This window comes from Oxyura jamaicensis, chromosome 3 (assembly GCF_011077185.1).
Source record: "Oxyura jamaicensis isolate SHBP4307 breed ruddy duck chromosome 3, BPBGC_Ojam_1.0, whole genome shotgun sequence".
NCBI lineage: Eukaryota > Metazoa > Chordata > Aves > Anseriformes > Anatidae > Oxyura > Oxyura jamaicensis.
This window is the reverse complement of record NC_048895.1, coordinates 32,405,369-32,427,188: the sequence shown is the minus strand read 5'-3', so window position 1 is coordinate 32,427,188 and position 21,820 is coordinate 32,405,369. Positions and strand designations below refer to the sequence as shown.

General features: G+C 38.0%; 1 protein-coding gene across 1 annotated transcript in view; it reads right to left on the bottom strand.

Annotated features, from left to right (window-relative positions):
* HAAO (3-hydroxyanthranilate 3,4-dioxygenase) overlaps positions 1-20,866 on the bottom strand; it is a 34,599-nt gene extending 13,733 nt beyond the window's left edge. Inside the window, exons 1-6 of the mRNA XM_035322453.1 lie at positions 20,688-20,866; positions 16,294-16,372; positions 7,837-7,920; positions 6,084-6,190; positions 3,108-3,197; positions 2,300-2,343 (exon numbers count right to left, since the gene is read on the bottom strand). Coding sequence (XP_035178344.1) covers positions 2,300-2,343; positions 3,108-3,197; positions 6,084-6,190; positions 7,837-7,920; positions 16,294-16,372; positions 20,688-20,767 — 484 coding nt within the window. The 5' untranslated portion in view covers positions 20,768-20,866. The remainder of the gene's footprint in view (positions 1-2,299; positions 2,344-3,107; positions 3,198-6,083; positions 6,191-7,836; positions 7,921-16,293; positions 16,373-20,687) is intronic.
* Between the last annotated feature and the right edge of the window lie 954 nt (positions 20,867-21,820).

Here is a 21,820-nt window from a genome sequence, read left to right as displayed (position 1 = left end):
GGGGGGGGGACTTTTTTCAGATTTAATTAAAGTCTCTCGTGGCTCACAGCTTTTGCATAACTTACAAGGAAAGAACTTTACTGGATTTATCAATAAGAATTTCTTATTTAAAAAAAGCATGAATATATGCTATATATGAATATATATTATAACATCTGATTGACTGTCAGGTCTGTTTTTAGCTGTAATTTTCTTCAAAAATATTGACAATATAAATCTTTAATCTCCTTTTTTCTGCTTTGATATAATTAATTGGTTTCTGACATAAGCTCTTACTTCATACTGGTGAGGGACACTTACTGGAAATCACCATATTGAACAAGATAGTATGTGTGAGAGGATTTTTTTATTATTATTACAGCAGCATCTAGAGGCTTCAACTGAAATTATACTTCCTGCGCTAGACACTGTGAAGACACAGTGAGAGACAGTAGCTGCCCTAACATACCACCCCACCTCAAAAAAAAAAAGGGGGGGGGGGGGGGAAGGGAAATATAAGGGAATTATTTGCCTATTGGGATAGTAAGGCATGTCATATGGGTCATCTAGATCTGTGAGTGCTAATTTAACGCATTTACCAAGATCACTACTACCTGGACAAGCTTGAGAAGTGGGCCCATGTGAACCTAATGAGGCTCAGCGAGGTCAAGTGGAAGGTGCTGCACCTGGGTTGGGGCAATCCCAGACATGAGCACAAACTGGGAGAAGAACCCATTCAGAGAAAGACTGAGTTCTGGTGGACAAAAAGCTCCACATGATCCAGCAGTGAGTGCTTGCAGCCCAGAAGGTTGGCTGCATCAACAGAGGAGTGGCAAGCAGGGCAAGAGGGGTGATTGTCCCCCTCTGCTCTGGCCTTGTGAGGCCCCACCTGGAGTGCAGCATGCAGGTCTGGGGTCCCCAGCACAAGGAAAGATGTGGATCTGTTAGAGTCCAGAGGAGGCCACAAAGGTGATCAGAGGGCTGGAGCACCTCTCCTGTGAAGTCCAGCTGAGGGAGCTGGAGATCAGGCTGAAGAGGAGATGGCTCCAGGGACACCTCATTGCAGCCTTTCAGTGGTTAAAGAGGGCTTATAAAAAAAGATGGAGAGCAACTTTTTAATCAGACAGATAATGATTGGACGAGGGGTAATGGCTTTAAACTAGAAGAGGGTAAATTCAGATTAGATGTTAGGAGGAAATTCTTCACTCAGAGGGTGGTGAGGCTCTGGCACAGGTTGCCCAGAGAAGCTGTGGATGTCCCATCCCTGGAGGTGTTCAAGGACAACCTGATTCAAGGACAATCTGGACAACCTGATTTAGTGGGTGGCATCCCTGCCCGTGGCAGGGGGGTTGGAACTCTATGGCCTTTAAGGTCCCTTCCAACCCAAGTTGTGATTGAGCCTGGTGTGATAATAGCCTTTTGGAAGACTGGAAAAGCCCAAACTAAAAGAAAAACATTCTCATGGTGCATATAAATAGAGAGAAGTAAGATCATGGAGACAACAGGATTTTCTCTTTTAAGAAACACAGAGTCTTTTTGGAGAAGCACATTTCCTAGTCAAAGACACAATGCTGAAAGGTGCTTCAGCTGCAGTCTTTCAGGCAGGTTTTTGTCTGGCTTACTGTTCCTTAAGTGCAGGGGCTTGTGGGGTTACTATCCCATATACAGGATTCTGCAATTTTTTCATTTTGGTTGGGATTATTACCCATTACTATCCATGTTCTAGGTCTCTGTCCAATAACTTCAAGAGTGCAGTTATTACTAGAGTGTCTTCTCCAGCGTGGAAGTTGCAGTTGCTATCAAAAAATTGATGCAAAATAAAAGTAGGGCAAGACAGCATGGAAATCAAATATTAAATGAATAAGACCCTACATGAACTAAAAGCATGCATCTTTCCTTGGACATCTTTATTTCCTGACTGTATAGCTATAGGTAGAGGAGAACAAGTAACTATATAGTGTGTAGGATCAACTCACTAAAACCACATTCTCCACAGTCAGAGGTTAATTTTCTTAATACAAGACTGGAATGGCATGCAAGAAAGATATAGATGCTGAGATTTCACACTCTACAGTTAACTGATAGGTCATTGTGACATCCTCACATGAACAGACAGGATTTTGGCTTTTTCTCTTTGACAATAATGTACACGGATTTTATCTGTGGCTGGGGTAACGAAAGGAATTAGTTCCCAAAACAATTTTCGTTTACATAATCACAGAGAAAGAAAAACAGAAACTTGGTCATTTTACATGAACAGAATCCTTGTTGTTCAATCAGATATAATAATTGTTCTAATTCTGAAATTAATTTACATTACCTGGATTTGGTTTTCCAGTTTTATACTGCCTCGAATTAAAAAACCTGAAATAATAAACATTAAGCAACAGTAAAAAATTATGTTAGTGTTCTGTAGGTTAACAGAGATTAGGCAGCAATGCTAAGAATAGCTATGTGAGATCCTTAGCTACTATCAAATGTATTCAACAGGATTATTCCTATTTTGTTGACAGAGGGTTTGGCTGAAAATCCTCTGAAGTTTATGTCACTAAAAAAATTTCCTATTCTGATGCTATGCTGATTTTGGTTTCCTTTACTTTCTACTTGCACAAGTTTACTTGGGTCATAGCTCACCTTTAGCAAACGTTTCGCAAATCAACAAGTTAATTGATGACATTCACACATTTCCTGGAAAGCAGCTGCTTTTTACAATATCTAACAAATTTGCCCCAGTCCTGATTATCGATGAATAATATGGATTATCTATGGATTTAAACTAAGGCAAGCAATAAGAGTGAAAAGCTCTAAGGCAGCTTAGAGTTTTACCTAGTTAACTTAGCATCAATTTAGTGTTAAATTTTCATTCAGTTCTTGTATTTAGCAGAAAAGTATGCTTACTTGTTCACAAAATATGTTTCACGTTTCAGTGGGTGACACTTCTTAAATCTGATTTAATGATTTTAGGGTATACAAGATATAATTAAAGACCTACAGAGCAGCAATTAACTTTTTAAAAGTCTATGAAAAATGCAGCATAAATAGAAAATGAAGTATATAAGTCACTGACTGATAAAGATCCATTAGATAATTTCAAATATCTCTTTCTGTGTAAATTTTAAAAGGCTTACTCTTGAATTATTGGTGTAAGTTGAGTGCCAAGATCTTCACAGTGAAACCACTTTTCAAATAGTACATTAGTTGATTCTCCAACATAGTATCTGACAAAGGAAAAACATTATACAATTTTATTTTTTTATTAACTAACAGATCAGGCATTCTTTTTGATAAAATAGCTACTTGATATGTGCAAGTGTGTTTTATTCTCAAGTGTGGCATACTTCATTCTGAAGTGTGGTTATTTAGGGAAGCTTTATGTTTCCCTGATTAGCTGACTGGTGAGGTGCTTAAATTTCTGTCAGGGGCCTAGTAGTTCTGCTGATCAACTACAGGTAAGTCACCAAATTTCTTTTGCAAACTTTCCAGATTTAATCCTAGAAATTGTTTTGTGCCATAACCTTTTGAGACCAATAAACCCCACTTTGGGTATAGTTATTACAAAAATACCTGTCCCCAAATACAGTTTCCAGTAACTGCTTCCAAGCAACTGTTAGATAAATATTCATTTCTAAGAGAGTCCTCTTGCTTAAGCTCATGCATGGGCAGATAAGAATACAAGATGGCTTATGGAAGTGTTTGGGGAAAAAAAAAAAGGTTGCATAAATTTGGAAAGTATTGTTTAGCTTGCCACTCTGCAAAGTCATTTTGTGTTTTACTTGCATTACTTTGTCTTGTCTTAATGAATAAATAAATTGTACTTTGCCTTGTTGATCTCAGTAGCTGTTGTCTCTAGGATGACAAATAAAGAATTTACCTACGGATTAAAAAAGAATGACTCCATGGCAATGGAGGAGGGATATTCCAGTACAATCACTCACAGTGACAAGTGGTTGTAAATAGGACCTGTGTCCCTTGGGTTAAAGTGACTGGAATTCAGGTTTAGAGGTAAACAAGGCTTATATGATTATACTCCTCTTGTATGTGTATTTGTGTATTCATGTATGTCTTATATCCGTATCAGTATTGTCCAGAAACTTTCTAAGAGCTCTGCACTTCTTCCAGTTTTGCAAAAACAGGGTACTGGGAAGACAATAACGTTATTAATGCCTCCAACATAAGAAAAGGTGTGCTATCAGCACAAATTTTGGATGCCTGAGAGTCTACAGAGAAGAGAAACATTACAAATGTCTCTGGGAAAAGGCTTTGGAAGGAATGTGCACCTTGCTAAGCATTCAAAAAAAAAAAAAAAAAAAAAGATCTCAAAACTAAAATCAAACTTAGTTGCTTAGTTTGCCATAGGATTAAGTTTTGCTAGTGCCCTTTGCTTATAATACAAAGCATGTAATCATTACCTAGGCTGAAACACTGGAGCAGGTTCTTTATTCTTCACTTGCACAATAATCAACATGCTGGCAGTTCTGATTTATGACTGAAGCTTGTAGGCATGGTAAATAATGTAATGGTAACATAACATTAGACCTTGAGTCTGCATACTTCAAAGCAATATTTGCAGGTGGGTGGAAGTGAGAAGCTTGACAAGAACAGAAGTTCTGGTTGTAAATCCCATCTCCCAGAAGCATTCACAGAGCCAGTGTTGCTTCGAAAGTACAACATGATTGTTCACTTCCCAAACTTCAGGTATCTTTGTTCATGTTAGTGTGAAACCATAGCCACTAAACACCTCTAAGTGATTTATTTTTAGGTACTTGATTAGATATCTTCAATTAAGAGTGTGCTTTGTTAATCCAATTATTTTTTCCACCTGCAAACCATATGGTAGCTTCTGATTAGTTTAAATTCTCACCAAAAGCATGACTATATCAAAGTGCAAATCCCTAGATCTACCCAGGGTTCCTTGTAAAGCCATTCAGTATCTTTGTAACTCATGACATCCACAAGCTTCATGTATAAGGTAGGTTATTTTATTTGAAGTTACCTACAGCTACTTATGTTCTTTTATTACAAGTAAACATCGTTTTCTGAATCACTAGCCAATTGGTTCTAGCTCAAAGTATCTTTTTTTTAATAATGCCAGTGCTCAGGATTTATGGACCTGCAAGGAAAATAAAAAAAAAAAGTGCACAAATGAACACTGTTTCAAGTTAAGTGGATTTGTCTTCAGCTTCAAATCCATTCAGGTGACTTTCTGAATTATCCTCTTCTTAATTTCCTCTTTCTTTCTTTAGAGTTCTTTGTTCGAAAAATGTGTGTGTATATCTATAGATGTATATATATATTTCTAGCTCACATACTTAATTCCCCTGCTTTGACATGGCCCAGGCAACAATCAAAACTGTACATGAAAGGGCAAATACAGTACATTACAGATATTACTGCAATTTTAAATCTTTATAAACTACATGAGTAGCTGTGAACTCACTTTGGTCAGCTGTATCCAGTTAATACCAAACCACCTTTTCTAACTTGGCTATCACTGCTGTGACTTGCCTTCTTAGACTTATGAATTCTGTCAAGGCTACAGAACAAGGCTTAGTCCTACTCCCACTAGAATATAAAACAAATCTCTCATTTATTTGAAGACATTGTTCTCATAAGGCAATAAAACCTAGGCAGAGGTGTTTACAATGTAGAAGGGTTAGTGTTAAAAATATTGACTTTTGTTTCTAGCTACCTACACACTTGCCAGGAAAGCTCTTCTTCATCTCTTTGTTTTCAGCACCTACCAAGAAATTAATGTTCTACTTGCCAGAACTGATATGAAAATCTTTTTTTTTTTTTTTTTTAACTTGTGCTGTTACAAAACTGAGATTTCAAACTTAAGGTGATATTCATAGGCAATATACAGGTTGATAGCTCTAACCACAGGACATGTTGTAAAGACATTTCATTGTGTTCCTTGCTAGACTAACCCAAATGCTAAATGAGATCTGTGTGTATAGATAAATACATGTGTGGATAAAACTAGCACAAAATTGCCAGGATGAATCTATTGAATTATTGCAAGTGTATAATACAGTATTGTATTGACATGAGAAATTAATTCTATATTATGTATCCTAACAAAATAGCCAATAGTTATACTTCACCTGAGCCCATCAATTTCTGTCTTTAATCTCTCCCTCTCAATCACAAGGCCCACAGTGTCTGCGTATCTCTGAGGAGAATGAGGTATTCTAGCAGGCAGAAGAAACATCTGTTCAGACAAAGAAATGGGAAAGCATCAGTGGTACGAAGTCTTTGTTTTGTGTATCATCCTTCTTCTGTCTCCAGCCTCCAAAGTCCTCTGTTTCACCTTCCTTCCCCCTGCCCCTTGTTGATCTGTGCTGCTCCCTTGCAGCTGTGTTCAATTTGGTACCAACAGCCGAGCAGATGCTGCTTTTTGCTTTCTCAATGAATGACGACCATTGATTCAGCAATCAGCACTGCCTTTATTGCAGTGAGGTGCTCTCCTCACAGATTGATCATCGTTGCTAGACACAATTAAAATGAAAATCTAACCAGTTACTCTATCTGGAATCTATAAATTTACTGCATTTTCTCAGTAGCAGAAATGGAAATAAAAAGCGGGTTTGTCAGCTCAAGAAGATTTCTAACGTAGTCATCTGCGTGTGTCCCTCCAACACAGTGAGACCTGTGATTGTGTGATGAGGAGAATTCTCCAGAATTAATTAAATACGAGGAGCTACTTACTCATGCAAGTGACAGAGAATGGGCAATGTTTGCCTGGCAGAAGCCTATTACTGAAGCCTGAAAATAAATTTTCTTCTAGCAGCTATTTGACTATGTAGGAAGGTGGTAAGCATGTGCTGTTTTTGAGTGTTACATATTTCATAGCTGAGTTTGGGCACGTCATTGCAACTTCTCTGTCTGCAGGACAGAGCAAATGATAGTGCCTCAGCAGGATTGGTGTTGGTCTTCACACTATGGATATCGTGTGCTCCTTCTCCTTAATACTTCTGGTACATGCCCTATTACTAGACTCTCCCCATCTATAGGTTTGAAAGCTTAGATCTGTTTCTTCATTGAAAAGTTTGTAATGTTTCTTCTGGTGACATTGCATTGTCACAATGCTTCTTCTAGAGACTTTAAGCTATTGGGTCTAATTACACATCCTTCCCTTTATAGACTGACCCCACTAGGTCTAATATTTGATCCTCTCGAAGACGGAGAGCAGTTCAAGCTTTTGACAATGATAATGAGTAGCAGTAGTGGCACATCTAATAACTTGTAGTAATAGCAAGTAAAACACCTAGTCACAAGCTCATTAATAGCACTGAAATCTGTGCTTTACTAAGTCTGTTACTACACAGAAAAACATCTGAATGAAGGTGGGTACATTTTGTCCATAAATTGCTCTTTAAAAACTGTTCTGGTATTATGATGGCTGTGAAAGGTAGCTGTGATGACTAAAGAAGGCTGAAAATAGCCAAATCTCTTAACTTCTAATGTTCTAAGCAGTTTATTTAATGTGGTGTTTGGGTGGGCGGGCAGTATTTACCTGACAGTGTGTATGTAAAAGACTGATTCACTTGAATTCACGTGGCTGATTCTATGCCATGAAGGGGAGTAAGAACTCCTTTCAGTATTTTCTTGGCTGCCTGAATGGATATCCCAAATACCCACAGATTTTTATCTCTTACTGAAATTATGAAATGTTGGACAGATTATTGTAGTTTGCTGTTAATTACAAAGAATTTGTTATAGCACATTCACTTATTTAGTTTTTTAACCCTGATGCCATTTCTTACACAGCAGCAATAAATTGATTTTGATATACTTCATAAATACTAATTTTGCATAACTTTGTACAACGATAAGAGAAAAACAAGTGTGTTTTACCTCCCCTTCTTGGATGAAAATATCTTTTTGCTTCCCATTTTCAATTATCTTTAAACACATGTCTCCTTTCACTTGGTAAAAAAGCTGAAGGAATAAGAAAATAACAATAGGTCAACTGCTCCAAAACATTCTGTACTCCATATTCTGTTTTCAAAGGCTATATGTATGAATACATTCAATCTGTTTGCAAATACAATTTTTATTAACAATAAATAATAGACTTCCAACCTTCATTTGCGTTTGAAAATTTTATGAAGTATGTATTTCCATTATCCATGTATATATGACAGAGGTGAGTAATTGCTTAAAGAGCTTTTACACAAACACAGTGGAACCCTGCTCTACTGTTTTTAATCCTGGGGATTACACTTTGTAGGGCCAGGACTTTATGGTTGAGACATCTGTTAATTGATATGAAGCACATAAAGCTTCATTTCTGTTGTTTTTCAGCTCAGATGTATCAGGGTCTTCACTGTTACATTCAGTCAGATTAAACGCCACTTTTCCAAAAATGCTCCAGATATGCATGCCCATTTTTTTTCTTTTAACAGAGCTTTCTCATGTGGGAATAATTGCCCACTTAGAAGCTGTTCTGCTTTATTTCTGTGGTCACTGTGAAGCCCTGTAACAGCTGCTCCTCATCCTACTGTGTGTGTAAAGGGATTATGTTCTAAGCTTACATAAGGACAGGACTACTGAAACTGTAATTCTGTCTTCAGTGACCTTTCCACGGTTCTGTTTTCAGAGTAGCTTCGTGAGGGCTTGGAGGTGCTCAGACCTGGCCTTGTGCTTCATGGAAGGACTGTGCTATGATCTGTAAGCAGGTCTGTTGTTGACCTGGAATAATGGGCGCATTTTTACTTGTACTGTATAACGATGGGCAATAATACTTCAAAAAGTCAACTTTACTTTTCTCATTCTGCCTTTCTGCCCAATTTCTAATATACTTTTCATATTCTGTCTGCTGTAGCTAGAAACCAAAAAGGCTAATTTATACGGTTGCTGAAGTTCAGGTTAAAATTGCCTGAAATATGACTCAAAGTTAGAACTATAATGGAACTTACTTTATCTATTGTTATTTATTACAATTTTAGCAAAATGGAAACAAAGAGCTCACAAAATACAAATAAGAGAAAGAAGAAACTACCCAAGTATTATGGAAACCATGAACCAAACCTTTTCCTTTAGAAAAGCTAAATCAAAATTTTAAATCAGGGTTTTTTATGAAAGTTTTTGTGATATTGATTGATACATGTCTGAGAATCCAAGAAACACACTTAAGAATAAATACAGTACCAAGGGAATGAAACAGTAGAGAGAACTGAAGGTGTACTGGAAAAAAGCTCATGCTGAGAGCTCTTACGTGAGTGGAAAGCTCACCTTGTGCCAAGGAGATGACCATGGCTAAATTAAACTCTTGTCTAGATGGCCATGTTACCAGGCTATTTATCCTCCTTATCCTCTATCTATTTCCCTGTGTTCATTTCATGTCATTTTCTTGTGTGTTACTGAATGACTGTAAAAATGCAATATTATCCCTCATTACAGAGTGCATCAGGCTTCTTGTACAACATAGTCATTTGGGTGGAGAAATGCTCTCTCCTCCATTTCAGAATAGACCCATCTTATCTAAGAATATAAGGTTCTGATGGATTATCACACAGCCCATTGGTAATACGGCACTGGCAATGCAGAAATTGAAAGATCCTTTTGTAAATGATGACTTTTGGAGTGGTATCTTCCCTATAGCTACTGAGAGAACTGTTCCTAAATGCTTGCACAGACATGTTGATGATGCAAAGAACAACAGGAGGAGAGTTTTGTGCTGCTTGTGAGTACGAATTGTATGGATAAGCATTTTTCTGGCAATGGAAGGCTGGGGAGGGGATAGAAGCTATTCAGCTCAACAGTAGAGCATCGCAGTCACAGGAAAAGATTGTTAACGTAACACTGAATTTTGAATTAAAAGAATTACTTTGTAGTGGGGAAGAAGAAGGGAGGTAGGCTATGCATTGTTCCATTGTCAATAAGTGTGGCTTTTCTGTCTGAATTTAAATACTACCTACCATTGTAAATTATGGTCTATTCTTCAAAAAGTTTTATTCTTTGAATAATGTCTGAGTGCTTTTGGCATCCATAACTCATACTGATGTCAGTGTGATGCATAAAAGTGGCAGTAATTACTGAATCTACCGATGTCCTTATATTATTCCCTGAACTCTTATTGAGGAAACTGTCAAATGTTTAACATCTCTGTGAGTTATAGTCCATGCCTGTTTTACAGGACAGTTTGCCAATATAGTATTATACTGTCACTTTACTGGGACTTTTTTTTTCCCCTCAGTGCTAACCAAGATTTGCGTTCTGGGCAAATATAAGCTCTTCCTACGTATTCTGCTCCCCACAGCCCCCTTTCCTCCCCCCCAAAATAATTTGTTTTAAAAAAAGACAACTGAGTAATGAAGTAGCGGGGTGTGTGTGTGCTTGATTGTGCCTCAAACTGGATAGCATTGTGTCAAACAGTGATGAAAGGCAGCAGGATCAGTGTTGAATCAGTGTCAAGTCTGTAATGAGTTATTTCACCCCAATTATGCAGTCTCTGGCAGGTGTTTTTGGAGAAGATAGATGGAGAGAGGTAGGAGTTCATTGATTCCTTCAGTGGAAGAGTCACTGAAACTGCTTGACTTGGTAGGAATTAATTTCACTGGGGTAGCAGAAAATATGATTATTACCTTCAAAAGAGCAGTATCATCCCTGCCATACTAAGGTTGTGGAAGCTGTATTGCTCTTCCAGGTGTGTGTATCCTAGCAGAGTAAAGAAAGAAGCTTGTAGTAGGGGAAGAACACAATATTTCTAACTGGTTTGCACAGGGCAACTACCATACAAGATGTGCTCTAGGTGACCCTGCTCAGCAGGGGCTGTGAGGATGATCTTCAGAAGTCTCTTCCAACCTCAGCCATTCTGTGATTCTGTTTTATGCAAAGCAGTTCAGTATATGGCTTGCTAATTTATATCCACCTTTGACATCAACCTCTGCCTAGATATAGGACCCCAGAGCTCTGTGAGTGCTCTTGTGGCTGACAGGTTATTCACGGGTTTGCAGTACACTTTGAGTACTGCTTTTGAAAGTGGAATTTAGGATTGCTTAGCCACTTCTGGGATGAGGTTCTGACTTGGCATATCCTGGTTTGCATTGCATGTCAGCTTAAGTACTAAATCAATATGAAGAGCAAATCAAAATCTGCTGTGGGAGTAAAGTCTGGGTGTTCTCCAGACTTCAGCAGTGGCTGATCTATATGAGCACAGAAAAACAATTTTCTCCCTTACTCATCACAAGGCTTTTCAGCCATCAGAAATCTGGAAGGCAAACAGATGAGGAAGGCAGAGAAAACTGTTTTTTCCCTGCTCATTTACATGTCACCTGTGAAACATGAATACTAGGCAAGACTCATTCCAACAATTTTATGCAGCAAACATATTTCTGAAGACACAATCTCTTTCTGATGCAAAGGGATCATCACTCTCATTTCTTTTTAATATGAGCTTTGTTTCTCATTTAAAAAAAATCAGAGTTTTCACCAAATAAATGTGCTCTTAAAATATAAGGAGCAAAAAGATCTCGCTTGCTTTGCTGAGACACATGTTCTCAATTTTACTTGGGAGATAAGCACTGCAATACCACCTACTGGAACGATCATCTTAGCCACTTTCCTCGCTCCTTAGGCATCCAGTATTCCCATACAATCTAAAGGGAGAATGAAGTTGCTAGGGGAGTTTCTCCAAAGCATGCTGCCTGGAGAGCAGCCTAAGTTAGAAGAAGGGGTCAGGCTTTGTTTAAGCAGATTTGTCAGAAACTGGAGCCAAATCCTACTTGTGTGTATGTGAGGGGGAGAAAAAGAGAAACTGAAGCTCAGGCTAGGAAATGCAGACAAGCAGTGACAGATATGACTTGAAATCTTTATCGCTTTTCAGAGCATAACAACTGTATCCCAAACAGAAAGTGTAAATATGCTATAAGAAGCTGAAGGGATTGGCCAAGGTGATCAGAGGAGAGGGGGTTTCTGTTCTGAGAATCCTCTGCAGGAGTGCAGTGTCAGGGCTCTGACCTGTGGGACTGCATCAGCTTGTAGCTGGCTGCATACACTGAGGGGGCCGGGGGGGGGGGAACAACTAGATGCCAAGAGCAGAAACTTCAGGTAAAATACTCATGCAACTATGAGAAGCAGGGCTTTTAACACCAAGTGCAGTATTGTGCCAATGCAAATGTGTTGCAGGTGGTAGATGAAAGGCTGAATTGTATTTCTCTGCATGGAACTGCACTGTTATATGTAGACTCAACATCAGGTGTGCAGAGAACATGAATTGTTACGAAATCAAAGGCAGCTCTTGGAGATTTGTTTTGTTTAAGTGGTGGACTGAAATAGGTAAAGAGATAAGAGCCTAACTACTTTTCTGATCCTAGGTTTAGCATATCTCACCTCCCCCCAAAGCAGCCCACACCGTGCAATAAATAAAATCTGAAGCTGATTTTACTATAGTTAAGCTTTGTTATGATCATGATCATGGTTTTTATGTGCCATTAACTTCCTTTGAAGCAAACAGTTCCCTTCAGCTTTCACTTATCGTATAACCTCCCAGAAATAAGGTGAATAAGATAAAATAATACTTTTTCCCCCACTCAGGCTTTGCAAGTAAGCAAAAATGTGGTAGATACACCGTGAATTTTGTGAGCTGTGTGAACACCTTAACTCTTCACGTCACAAATGCTATTGTATGATAAAAAGTTCAAGAGACCAAGTTATGTCCAGGACTGGAACCTGAAAAAAACTTATGACCCTCAGCCATGAGGGGCTGAGCATTGTCAGGGCTGCCATATGAGCTTTCAGTGCTTCATGAAGGGTTTGTACAAAAACTTACAAAACTATATATATAGTACAATCTATTTAGTGCATGTTAAGAAAGTTTTGTCTGTGTAGTTATACAAATGTTTTCTCACAGCATTTTGCTGTTTTAACAGAAGATGTATGAGAAAGAATATGACATAGTGGTAAATTCAAGCCAAAGAATGTGAATGGCTTTTCTCTTGTAAGGTGCTGCTTAATTTTGCCATTTATAAAATCTGTCTGATAGAAAACGATGTCATGGATATGAGACTGTACTTTTGTGCAGGAGGATGGCAAATAAATAGTGCACAGAAAATGAGGAACGAGCAAAATCTCACACTATGTATTTAGGAAACCCCTGCTAAGAGCAGGAAAAAAGTGTGAGACTGGGCACTGTTTTAGTCTCCACAGATGTAGATTCCAATCAAATCTCCAGACCCTCTCATAATTAGCCATCAGAACTGATTTTTCCTGATACATCTGCAAGCCAAAGGTGCTGGCAGAGAACAGCTCAGGAGGAGGAGCATGCTCCTAAACCCTCATCTCTACATGTGAACTGCTTCCTGCTGTGAGCTGCAGGCTGACAGCACATGTGCCACAGGACACAATTTAAGCTGTCTGATAACAGGCATAAATCATGCCTGAATAAATACAAACAATCCTAAAGTTAACTTTCCTTTCTAAACCAAATATTTTTTGGTATCAGAATACTGGTAGAACAGTATCAGCTAAATTTGCCAAGAGGACTGTGGATTTTTCAGGCATTCATGATTTAGCCTGTTAATGGTATGTCTCTATTCTGGGTTTCAAATTATCATTCAGAACTATGAAGGACCTGTTCTGAATACCTGGGGTTTTTCTTTTTTCTTGTTCTTGCTTTTTAATCCCAAATCCTATTTAGGAATATGCCCTTTTACTAGGAAACTATCTCACAATTTTTAAATGAAAATCATAGATTTAAAGGATTAATTAGATCACAGGAAGGTGCAAATGTGTCTGATAAAATACTATGGTAAAATGCAGCATGGGACTATATTGCACATATGTGACATCGGGCAAAATTGGCCCATCTGGTATCGCAAGTTCTCCTATGTCCCAGGGTTACAAAGGGGATCCATGATGGGAATTTTACGTTTCCATTCATTATCACTAAGTAATTGTTGAAAAATTGCTATGTAGAAGAAAATTTTAGGTATTAATACATCTTCAATCTAGCTGAATTAGCAATGATTTACTATTCTTTTGCACATTGATATATATATTATGCCTTCACAAATGTCTAAATTTTATACTGTTGGAAAGTCATAAGTCACCTTTATTAAATGTGGGTCAAACTCTTCTTCTCCAATACATGAGCATCTTGAATAATAATAATACAAAAAATCTGATGTAAATGATATCCATCTGAATTTTGTTTTATGGGAAGAAGAAAAGATGAATATTTTAAATGAAACAGGATAGGAACTGCTCAGGGACCAACGACAATCCAGCATGAACTGGGAGATGCAGAGAGAACAAGATCATAAAGAGAAATAGATATATCGTATTTACATACTTCATAGTTGGAAGGTATCCCTACCCGTGGGAGGGTGGTTGGAACTAGGTGATCTTTAAGGTCCCTTTCAACACAAACCAGTCTGTGATTCTGTGGTATTTAGTACTTCTGTGCAGACTGTTATTCCAGTTAAACTTCAGATTTTTTTTTTGTTTTGCTCTTAGTATATACCTCTTGCATATTCTTCAGAGCAAGAAAATAAATTAATTGTATAAAAAAAAATGTTGCAGGAAAAAAAAATATTTGGACCCATTCACTTCCATATCTGCCTTCCTTTTATGCTTGGTAGAACCTTAATTTCACTGACCTTAACAAAATTCACTTTGTTAATCTAACATATAATGCTTAACAACATGCCGTATTGATGTGATATTCTTTTAAGTGCTTTCTGAGCAGTCACACTACAGATGTGGTTAATCCGTTCCCAAGGACGCAGTCGTGTTGACAAAATAACATTTTGTTTTCCCCAACTAAATATCTCTGGAATTTCTTTGTCAAATACATGCTGGATGCTGAATTCTTCTGGTTAGTGACATCCACTTCACACCGTGCTGCCCTGAGGTCTGCCCTGCCTGCGTCCCGCCCTGAGGGACCTGCCAGCATGGTACAGTTGATGAAAAGGGATATCCTGACTGTGATGGGTAGCCTGGTGTCTTACCAGACACAGCTGTGCCCACAGGGTGGGCTGTGAGATCCGTGTTACAATTTTGATAGGTTTCTACCTTTTCTTCCTATATTCTGCACTTGGCCCAACAGCTTCTCACAACTCAATGCTTTGTTTCAATACTGAAGATGTGCAGAGAGAGAGACTGATTTGAAAAATATGGAGAGATTCTATTCTTATAGAACCATTGGGTATACTGAGTTAGAAGGGACCCACAAGGATCATGGAAATCAACTCCTGGCTCCATATGGGACCACCCAAAAATCAAACCCTGTGTCTGAGAGCATTGTCCAAACAGTTCTTGAAGTCTGTCAGCTTGGTGCTATATCCACTGCCCTGGGGAGCCTGTCCCAGTGCCCAGCCACCCTCTGGGTGCAGAACCTTTCCCTAACCCCCAGCCTGACCCTCCCCTGTCCCAGCTCCACGCCGTTCCCTCGGGTCCTGTCGCTGTCCCCAGAGAGCAGAGCTCAGCGCCTGCCCCTCCGCTCCCCTCGTGAGGGAGCTGCAGGCCGCCATGAGGCCTCCCCTCAGCCTGCTCTGCTCTGGGCTGAGCAAACCCAGGGGCCTCAGCTGCTCCTCATGAGTCTTCCCCTCTAGGCCCTTCACCATCTTTATAGCCCTCCTTTGGATGCTCTCTGACAGTTTTAGGCCCTTCTTATATTGTGGGGCCCAAAACTTCGCACAGTATTTGAGGTGAGGCTGCACCAGCACAGAGCAGATTGGGCCAATCCCTTCCGTGGACTGGCTGGCAGTGCTGTGCCCAATGCACCCCAGGGTATGGTTGGTCCTCCTGTCTGCCAGAGGACACACTGCTGGTTCATATTGAACTTAACATCAGTTAGAACCCGCAGATCTCTTTCTCTGGGAAAAGAGGATATTCTGCAGGATATTCTTTATCATTCAAAATATGAATGAAAGTAGAAAATGCTGATATCTTTCACAAAGTCTACTGGCTTAAAATTACTATTTTTTTCTGAAAATAATATTGATTTTTTTTGAATTTCAAACTTACTTTTGAAATATAAACTGATACTCTGCAACAAAATATCACTTAAATATTTTTACCTTTCTAAAGTTTCATTCAAAAATGTTGACGTGACACATTTTCATGTGTAAGAACACTTTCTCTAGTTTGCTGTTGGAAATGAACTATAGCACAATAGATCTGATCTCATCACATAGTTTGTTTAAAAGGAAATGAACAGATGGTTTATGGTTCAGGTGCATAATTCTGCATAAGTCTTTGAACAGATCTAGTAAGTACGACATCACTGAGCCTGGCATTGCTAATCTGTAGCTTCAAATGTAGCTGCAGTCTAACCATACAGATCAATTCAGACAATCTATAGGTTACCTCTTCTCCTTCTTCAATATGATAATCCTTCCTTTCATTTGGTCCTCCAACAAACATCACATTCAATTGATGTTGATGCCTAAAAAAGAAAAGTGACAATTTAGAACTCCCTCCAAATGTGGTGTCCTTTATTTCATGGATTTTTCATGGATTTTTATTGTTTATTTTTGTAATTCTTTGACTACAGGGAATCAATGAAACAATAGCAAGTGACAAATAGCAACCAGGATGAGAAAGAAAAGACCTAGATGCATCTTCTTGCTCTGCCACTGGCCTGCCACGTGACCTGAGGCCATCTACTTCCCTCCTGGTGTTTCAGTTCCTCCAGCTGTGAAAGGGGAACAAAGGTACTTACCAACAGTGGAAAGAGCTTTGAACTGTAAAGACGAAGAATGATATGTAAGAGACAGGAAAGACAAGAAAAATGCCCTCTCAATATGATCTGATTAATTCAGGATTCTGTAAAGGTAAATCTCTTTTTAAGCTTAATAAAGGTAAAATCATACTTGGTTCCCAGTGGCAGAATTACTAGAACTAGTAATTTAGAACGTTTTGACGGTAGGAATTATCAGCTAATTTCTATTTATATCAGTTTTGCTGAGGTGGAACAACATTACAATGGTTTCTTTGTGGTTGTGGTTGATTCAGAAAAAGAGATCCTTTATCGTAATTCTGTCCCTTGTAAAAGCCTTAGCGAGCTATTCTCTCAGCTGTCACAAAGAAAAGATAGAACCCCAATTATCTATCAGTACACATATATTAATAAAGAGGTAAGGTAGCAGTTTTCCATTTACTTTGTGTGGGAAAACAAAACAAAACAACACTATAAACCAGAATTGTTAACTATGATTCAGAATTTATCCTTAAGCTCTCTTTGATATGTGAGCTGAAGGGTGCTGACCTCTACTTTTCAATGAGGAAATACTTGAGCTAACTAGAGGTCTTAGTAATACAGAACTGGCAGGACTATGCTCCCCTGCAATTCAGGAAAGAAATACGTGCCTCTGTGACAGCAATTTATAAGCCTCAATTGAGAGAAACCAAACTATTCAGAATTGCTGAACATATCTATTTGAACATATCTATTCGATCTGGTACTGATATCATGCTTACTTTGAAGAGAAGTTAAATTATAAAGAACACATTAAGGATTAGTAAAGCAAAAATAACAATTGTGACAAACCATTCCTTGATCAAATTAAAATCTAAATAATTAAATTAGATTGCAATACTTAAATTTACTGTTCTCACCATAGGAACTTGTATACATTATAACTCCTGGCTTCATGCCAATATCTTAAAAAAAGGAACTGAAATCCGAACTGACTGTATCAGGCAGATATAACACTTGTTTTCAAGGACATGCTGAAATACTTTTGTATTAATGAACCCTTCTACTAGAGAAGAGTAGGAAGACCAAAACCGTAACAACATAGCTAATTATTCATGAAATAAATTCAAATCAACCCTGAAGAATAAGAGAAACATGATCTATGTGCATCTTGTAGCCTGCTTTTAAGATTAACTAATTTTTACGGAAACCCTGATTGATTTCATTAGTTCAATAATTAAAAGGGAAACTATTGCTCTCAAAACCATTGTTCCTTAACTTTTTGTTGAACTGTTTGGCAAATCTAACATTAATTCTGGTACCCTATGGATTTAGTTGGGTTTTGCTTAATAAACTGGCAATGACAGGTTAATACTTGCTATCATTAAGAATTATATGGTGGCACTATCAAAAAAACTCTAACTATCAAATACAAGCAGGAATTCAAAGATGTCTGTTTGCCTACATTGCTAAATAAAGTTGTCCAGTTAATATCATTGCTTTGAAATAAGAAAAATCATAAGAAAGAAAAGGAAGTTCAGCTAAGGCCATCTGGGAGACAGTTAATGCAGTTTCAGTATCATAAAGGTTACAGGAGTGTGGAAATTACTTGATTGCATTATTTTTAGAATGAGCTGCTAATCAATGGCCTATTAAGTTTTACATACTCTTATATTTTTCTTCCTAATCACATAAAGAAAATATGACCAGCAGGCAACCTTTTGAAAATGTCTCAAGACCACGAAAAATGAGATACTCCATGACCATAATGAGGTCTCCTTACAGTATCATATTCTGAGCTCGAAGAAAAGCTTTAAAAGTGACTTAGCAACCCTGTAGAAATCAGCTATCACAAGGGTTCCGATTTTGCGTTAATTGCTCCTTGAGGTTAAAAAGTATTTAAGCTTGCAAGACAGTAAGATTAAAATATATATAATTAAATTGTAGCTCTTACATCACATTGTTTTCTTGACTCTGGTAAAACTCTAAGCAGATGATGATTCAGGAACTGAGGTTTTGTTTTGAAATCCCATATAGGTACTTAAAATTTTTCATCATCACACTTGTATGGAACATAACTGAATACAAGTCTGAAAGCTGTAACAAATTTAGAGATGGGAAGTCCTACTGATACACTGTAAGACCTAGTTTTAACCTTTAATTCTCTTTTGAAACTTAGGATCAGGTTGCTTTTTTTTGTTTGTTTTTTAAGGTGTTTGCCTTCTTGTGGTGTACAAAGCAGTGAGAAGATTTCTTTATACATCTGCACTCGGCACGTAAAGTATCAAAGCCTTTGAAAACAATCTTGGAAATCTATTAGTCACTTACTGGAAAATTGCCTGAAGCTTTTTTGGAAAAATCCTGAAAAATGTAGATATCACTAGAAGCAGGTGGTGAGAAACTAAGAATCTATATAGTACATGGCTTTTCTCTCCTCCTCCACAGGCTGAAGCTTCAATGGAGAAATTGATATATATATATATATATATATATATATATATATATTTTAAACCTATGCAAATTTTATCATGAAAAAAACATTCCCTGTTTCAATGTAGCTTCTTGCAGTGTTTATGGGGGAAACTCACCAACACCAACTACTTAGGGATATGTGTAACTTTCTGACCTCTGATGGACCTCATATTCTAGAGTTACTTCAGAATTACACAGAGCTGCTGGTAGGCTGTGCAGAATAGTGCCGTAATAACAAAAAGGTAATCTTACTGATGAAGAATGGAAAAAATTAGTATTTCACGTACTCTAAAATACTAAAGCTTTACCACTGTCATTGCTAAGCCTTAAAAATAGCTATGCTTTACTAAATCCATTCTCAAAATGAAAGAAATGAAAGCACTTGTAAAAAAGACATTTTCTTCTCTTTCCCACTGTGATACAATTGCAGTGATTCAAGTTTCATGATTTCTCATTTAGAACATCAGCTGTAGTTTCAACAGAAACATATTGCTAAGGATGTACCTCTTACCTTATTTCTGTCTTGCAACTGTTACTTTGAAAAGCAAACTCTTGCAGCTTTGAATGGAAATTAATATAACTGACATTGCTACAGTAGTGCCCATTCAGCTTTTGATTAGAGGTAGCAGTTCAGGGTAGGGGCAACAGGCGCATTCTTTGCTTTTTGTAGTCGTTCAAATGCAAGAAAAATAAATACAGAAGAGCAAGAATGCCTACTTTTTATGTCCTTCTTAAAACTCAGTCTTCTATAATTTCTTGTAGTTTATCCTTTCTTATGAAAACCTTTACATAGAGGCAGTGTTGGACTAAATGTATTGTCCTCAAGTTCACTGACAAAAGAATCCTTGGTAACATGACCAGAATGTGCCACACATTGGACCAACTTGTTCCTGGGCTTTGACGCTGGCAATATGCATACTGTAAACCTGCATAATACCCAGATTTTTTCTTATATCAGCTGGATAATTATTCAGGATACAGTTCATACCTCCAAGCTGTCAGTCAGTGCCCCAAAATATTGCCTTTTCAGCCTCATGCTGAACAGAGCATCCTACCCTGCTCTGACAGCTCTCAAAATGTCCTGGAAACCCACTCCCCTTCCGTTCTCCTTATCTTCATGTGATATATCCTGCCAGTTTTGATTGCTCTTGCAGATTCAGCTCCTCTGCAATATTGGAATAACCGTTAGCAGCTCTAGCAGCTGTTTCAGGTTCTAAGATGGTAGCATGAATCTATTTGCTATCTCATACCATCTATGGATGCCTTGCCATCTCAGATTTCTGTGAGGTTATCGACAAAGGGCACAACACAAAGTCCCTTAGTAGCCTAATTGCCTACAAGAGACTTTGAATCGAGGCAAACATATTGGATCTGATCTTCACAGCTTCTGCAGAGTTACCACAAAAAGATTTCAGTTATTTCCTGTCCTTCAAAACTGCGGTATGACTGGTTGTAGCCTAAGAGGAACTACGGTTCCTTACTAGTCTTTACTAAGTATGCATTTTAGTAGTTTCCTCTGGAAGCTAAAAATATTTAAATATCTATGAACAACATTAAAAAAAAAAAAAAAACAACACCTTCATTTACTCACATAAGTTTATTGCACACAGGAGGTAAGAAGGCTGCCTTGTTTTCTTCTATCCATTTTCTGACATTTACCAGAAGCTCCATAGTCTACCAGCTATGAAACTTCTGATGAAGATGGAGTTTGCATAGTGCTCACTCTGAACAAGCTACATGTGGCTCCATCCCCCCAGCTCAGGGATTGGTTGGTAGAAGAGGTGTCTTCAGGCTTGAGTGTCAAAGGGGACAGATCCATCAGCCAAAGGTCACTTTGCAAAGAGAGTTGGTGCTCCAGCAGCTAAGCTAATAATTGACCAGTGTTTTTAAAAAATTATTTTCATCTGAGACTCATACTGCCCACAGGAGGTTGCTTCGTTCTCTTTACTGCATCAGCTGCAGTAAAGAAACTTTCTATCTACAGAAACTGCCTTGTTACATACAGTTACGAAAACTTGGGCATTCAATATAGAAACATCAGGTTTCAAAGCTAAATGCACTTGAGAGCCAGTGCTCAGATTTTAGTCACGTGTATACAATATAGATAAATTGTATTTTTATACATAAATATCTACGTGTTTTGGGCATAATAATAGAGTCCTATTTCCTTTTCCCACGTTCCCTCAAGCTTGTTAGGCTCAATGATTGAGGTTGTGATTGAAAATACTGAGTACTACTTCTGCCAAAAAAAACAAAAATAAAGATGTCTGCTGCATTTGTAAGACCAAAAGCGGCTATTCATATTTTTTTTTTTTTTTTTTTTGATTTGTCTCACTCTTTGCCAGGGTTGTGGCAGACCTTGTTGGAGAGCTGAATGTGGTTTTGTGATGCCCTTTGGGAAAATGCAGCATGCTGTCATCAAATTAGCAGGCAAAGAAGAAATGGAGAATTATCAGGCATTCCTGGTCTGCATTAGGCTTTATGCATTTGCTAGTTTCTTTTCCACGTCTATATAGTTCCTAACAGATTGATCACTGCTCCCCCCCCTTCACTTTTAATAACCAAATCCATAAACATTTCTTTGCAAACCTGGAATACATGAAATGGGTGGCTGACCAAAAAAAAAAAAGTCATTACAAAATGTCAGAGCTTTTCAGTTGCTCTTGATATAGCTTAGTCTTCTGACTGCATCTATACCGTGCTTTGCGTGTCAATGTGCATGGG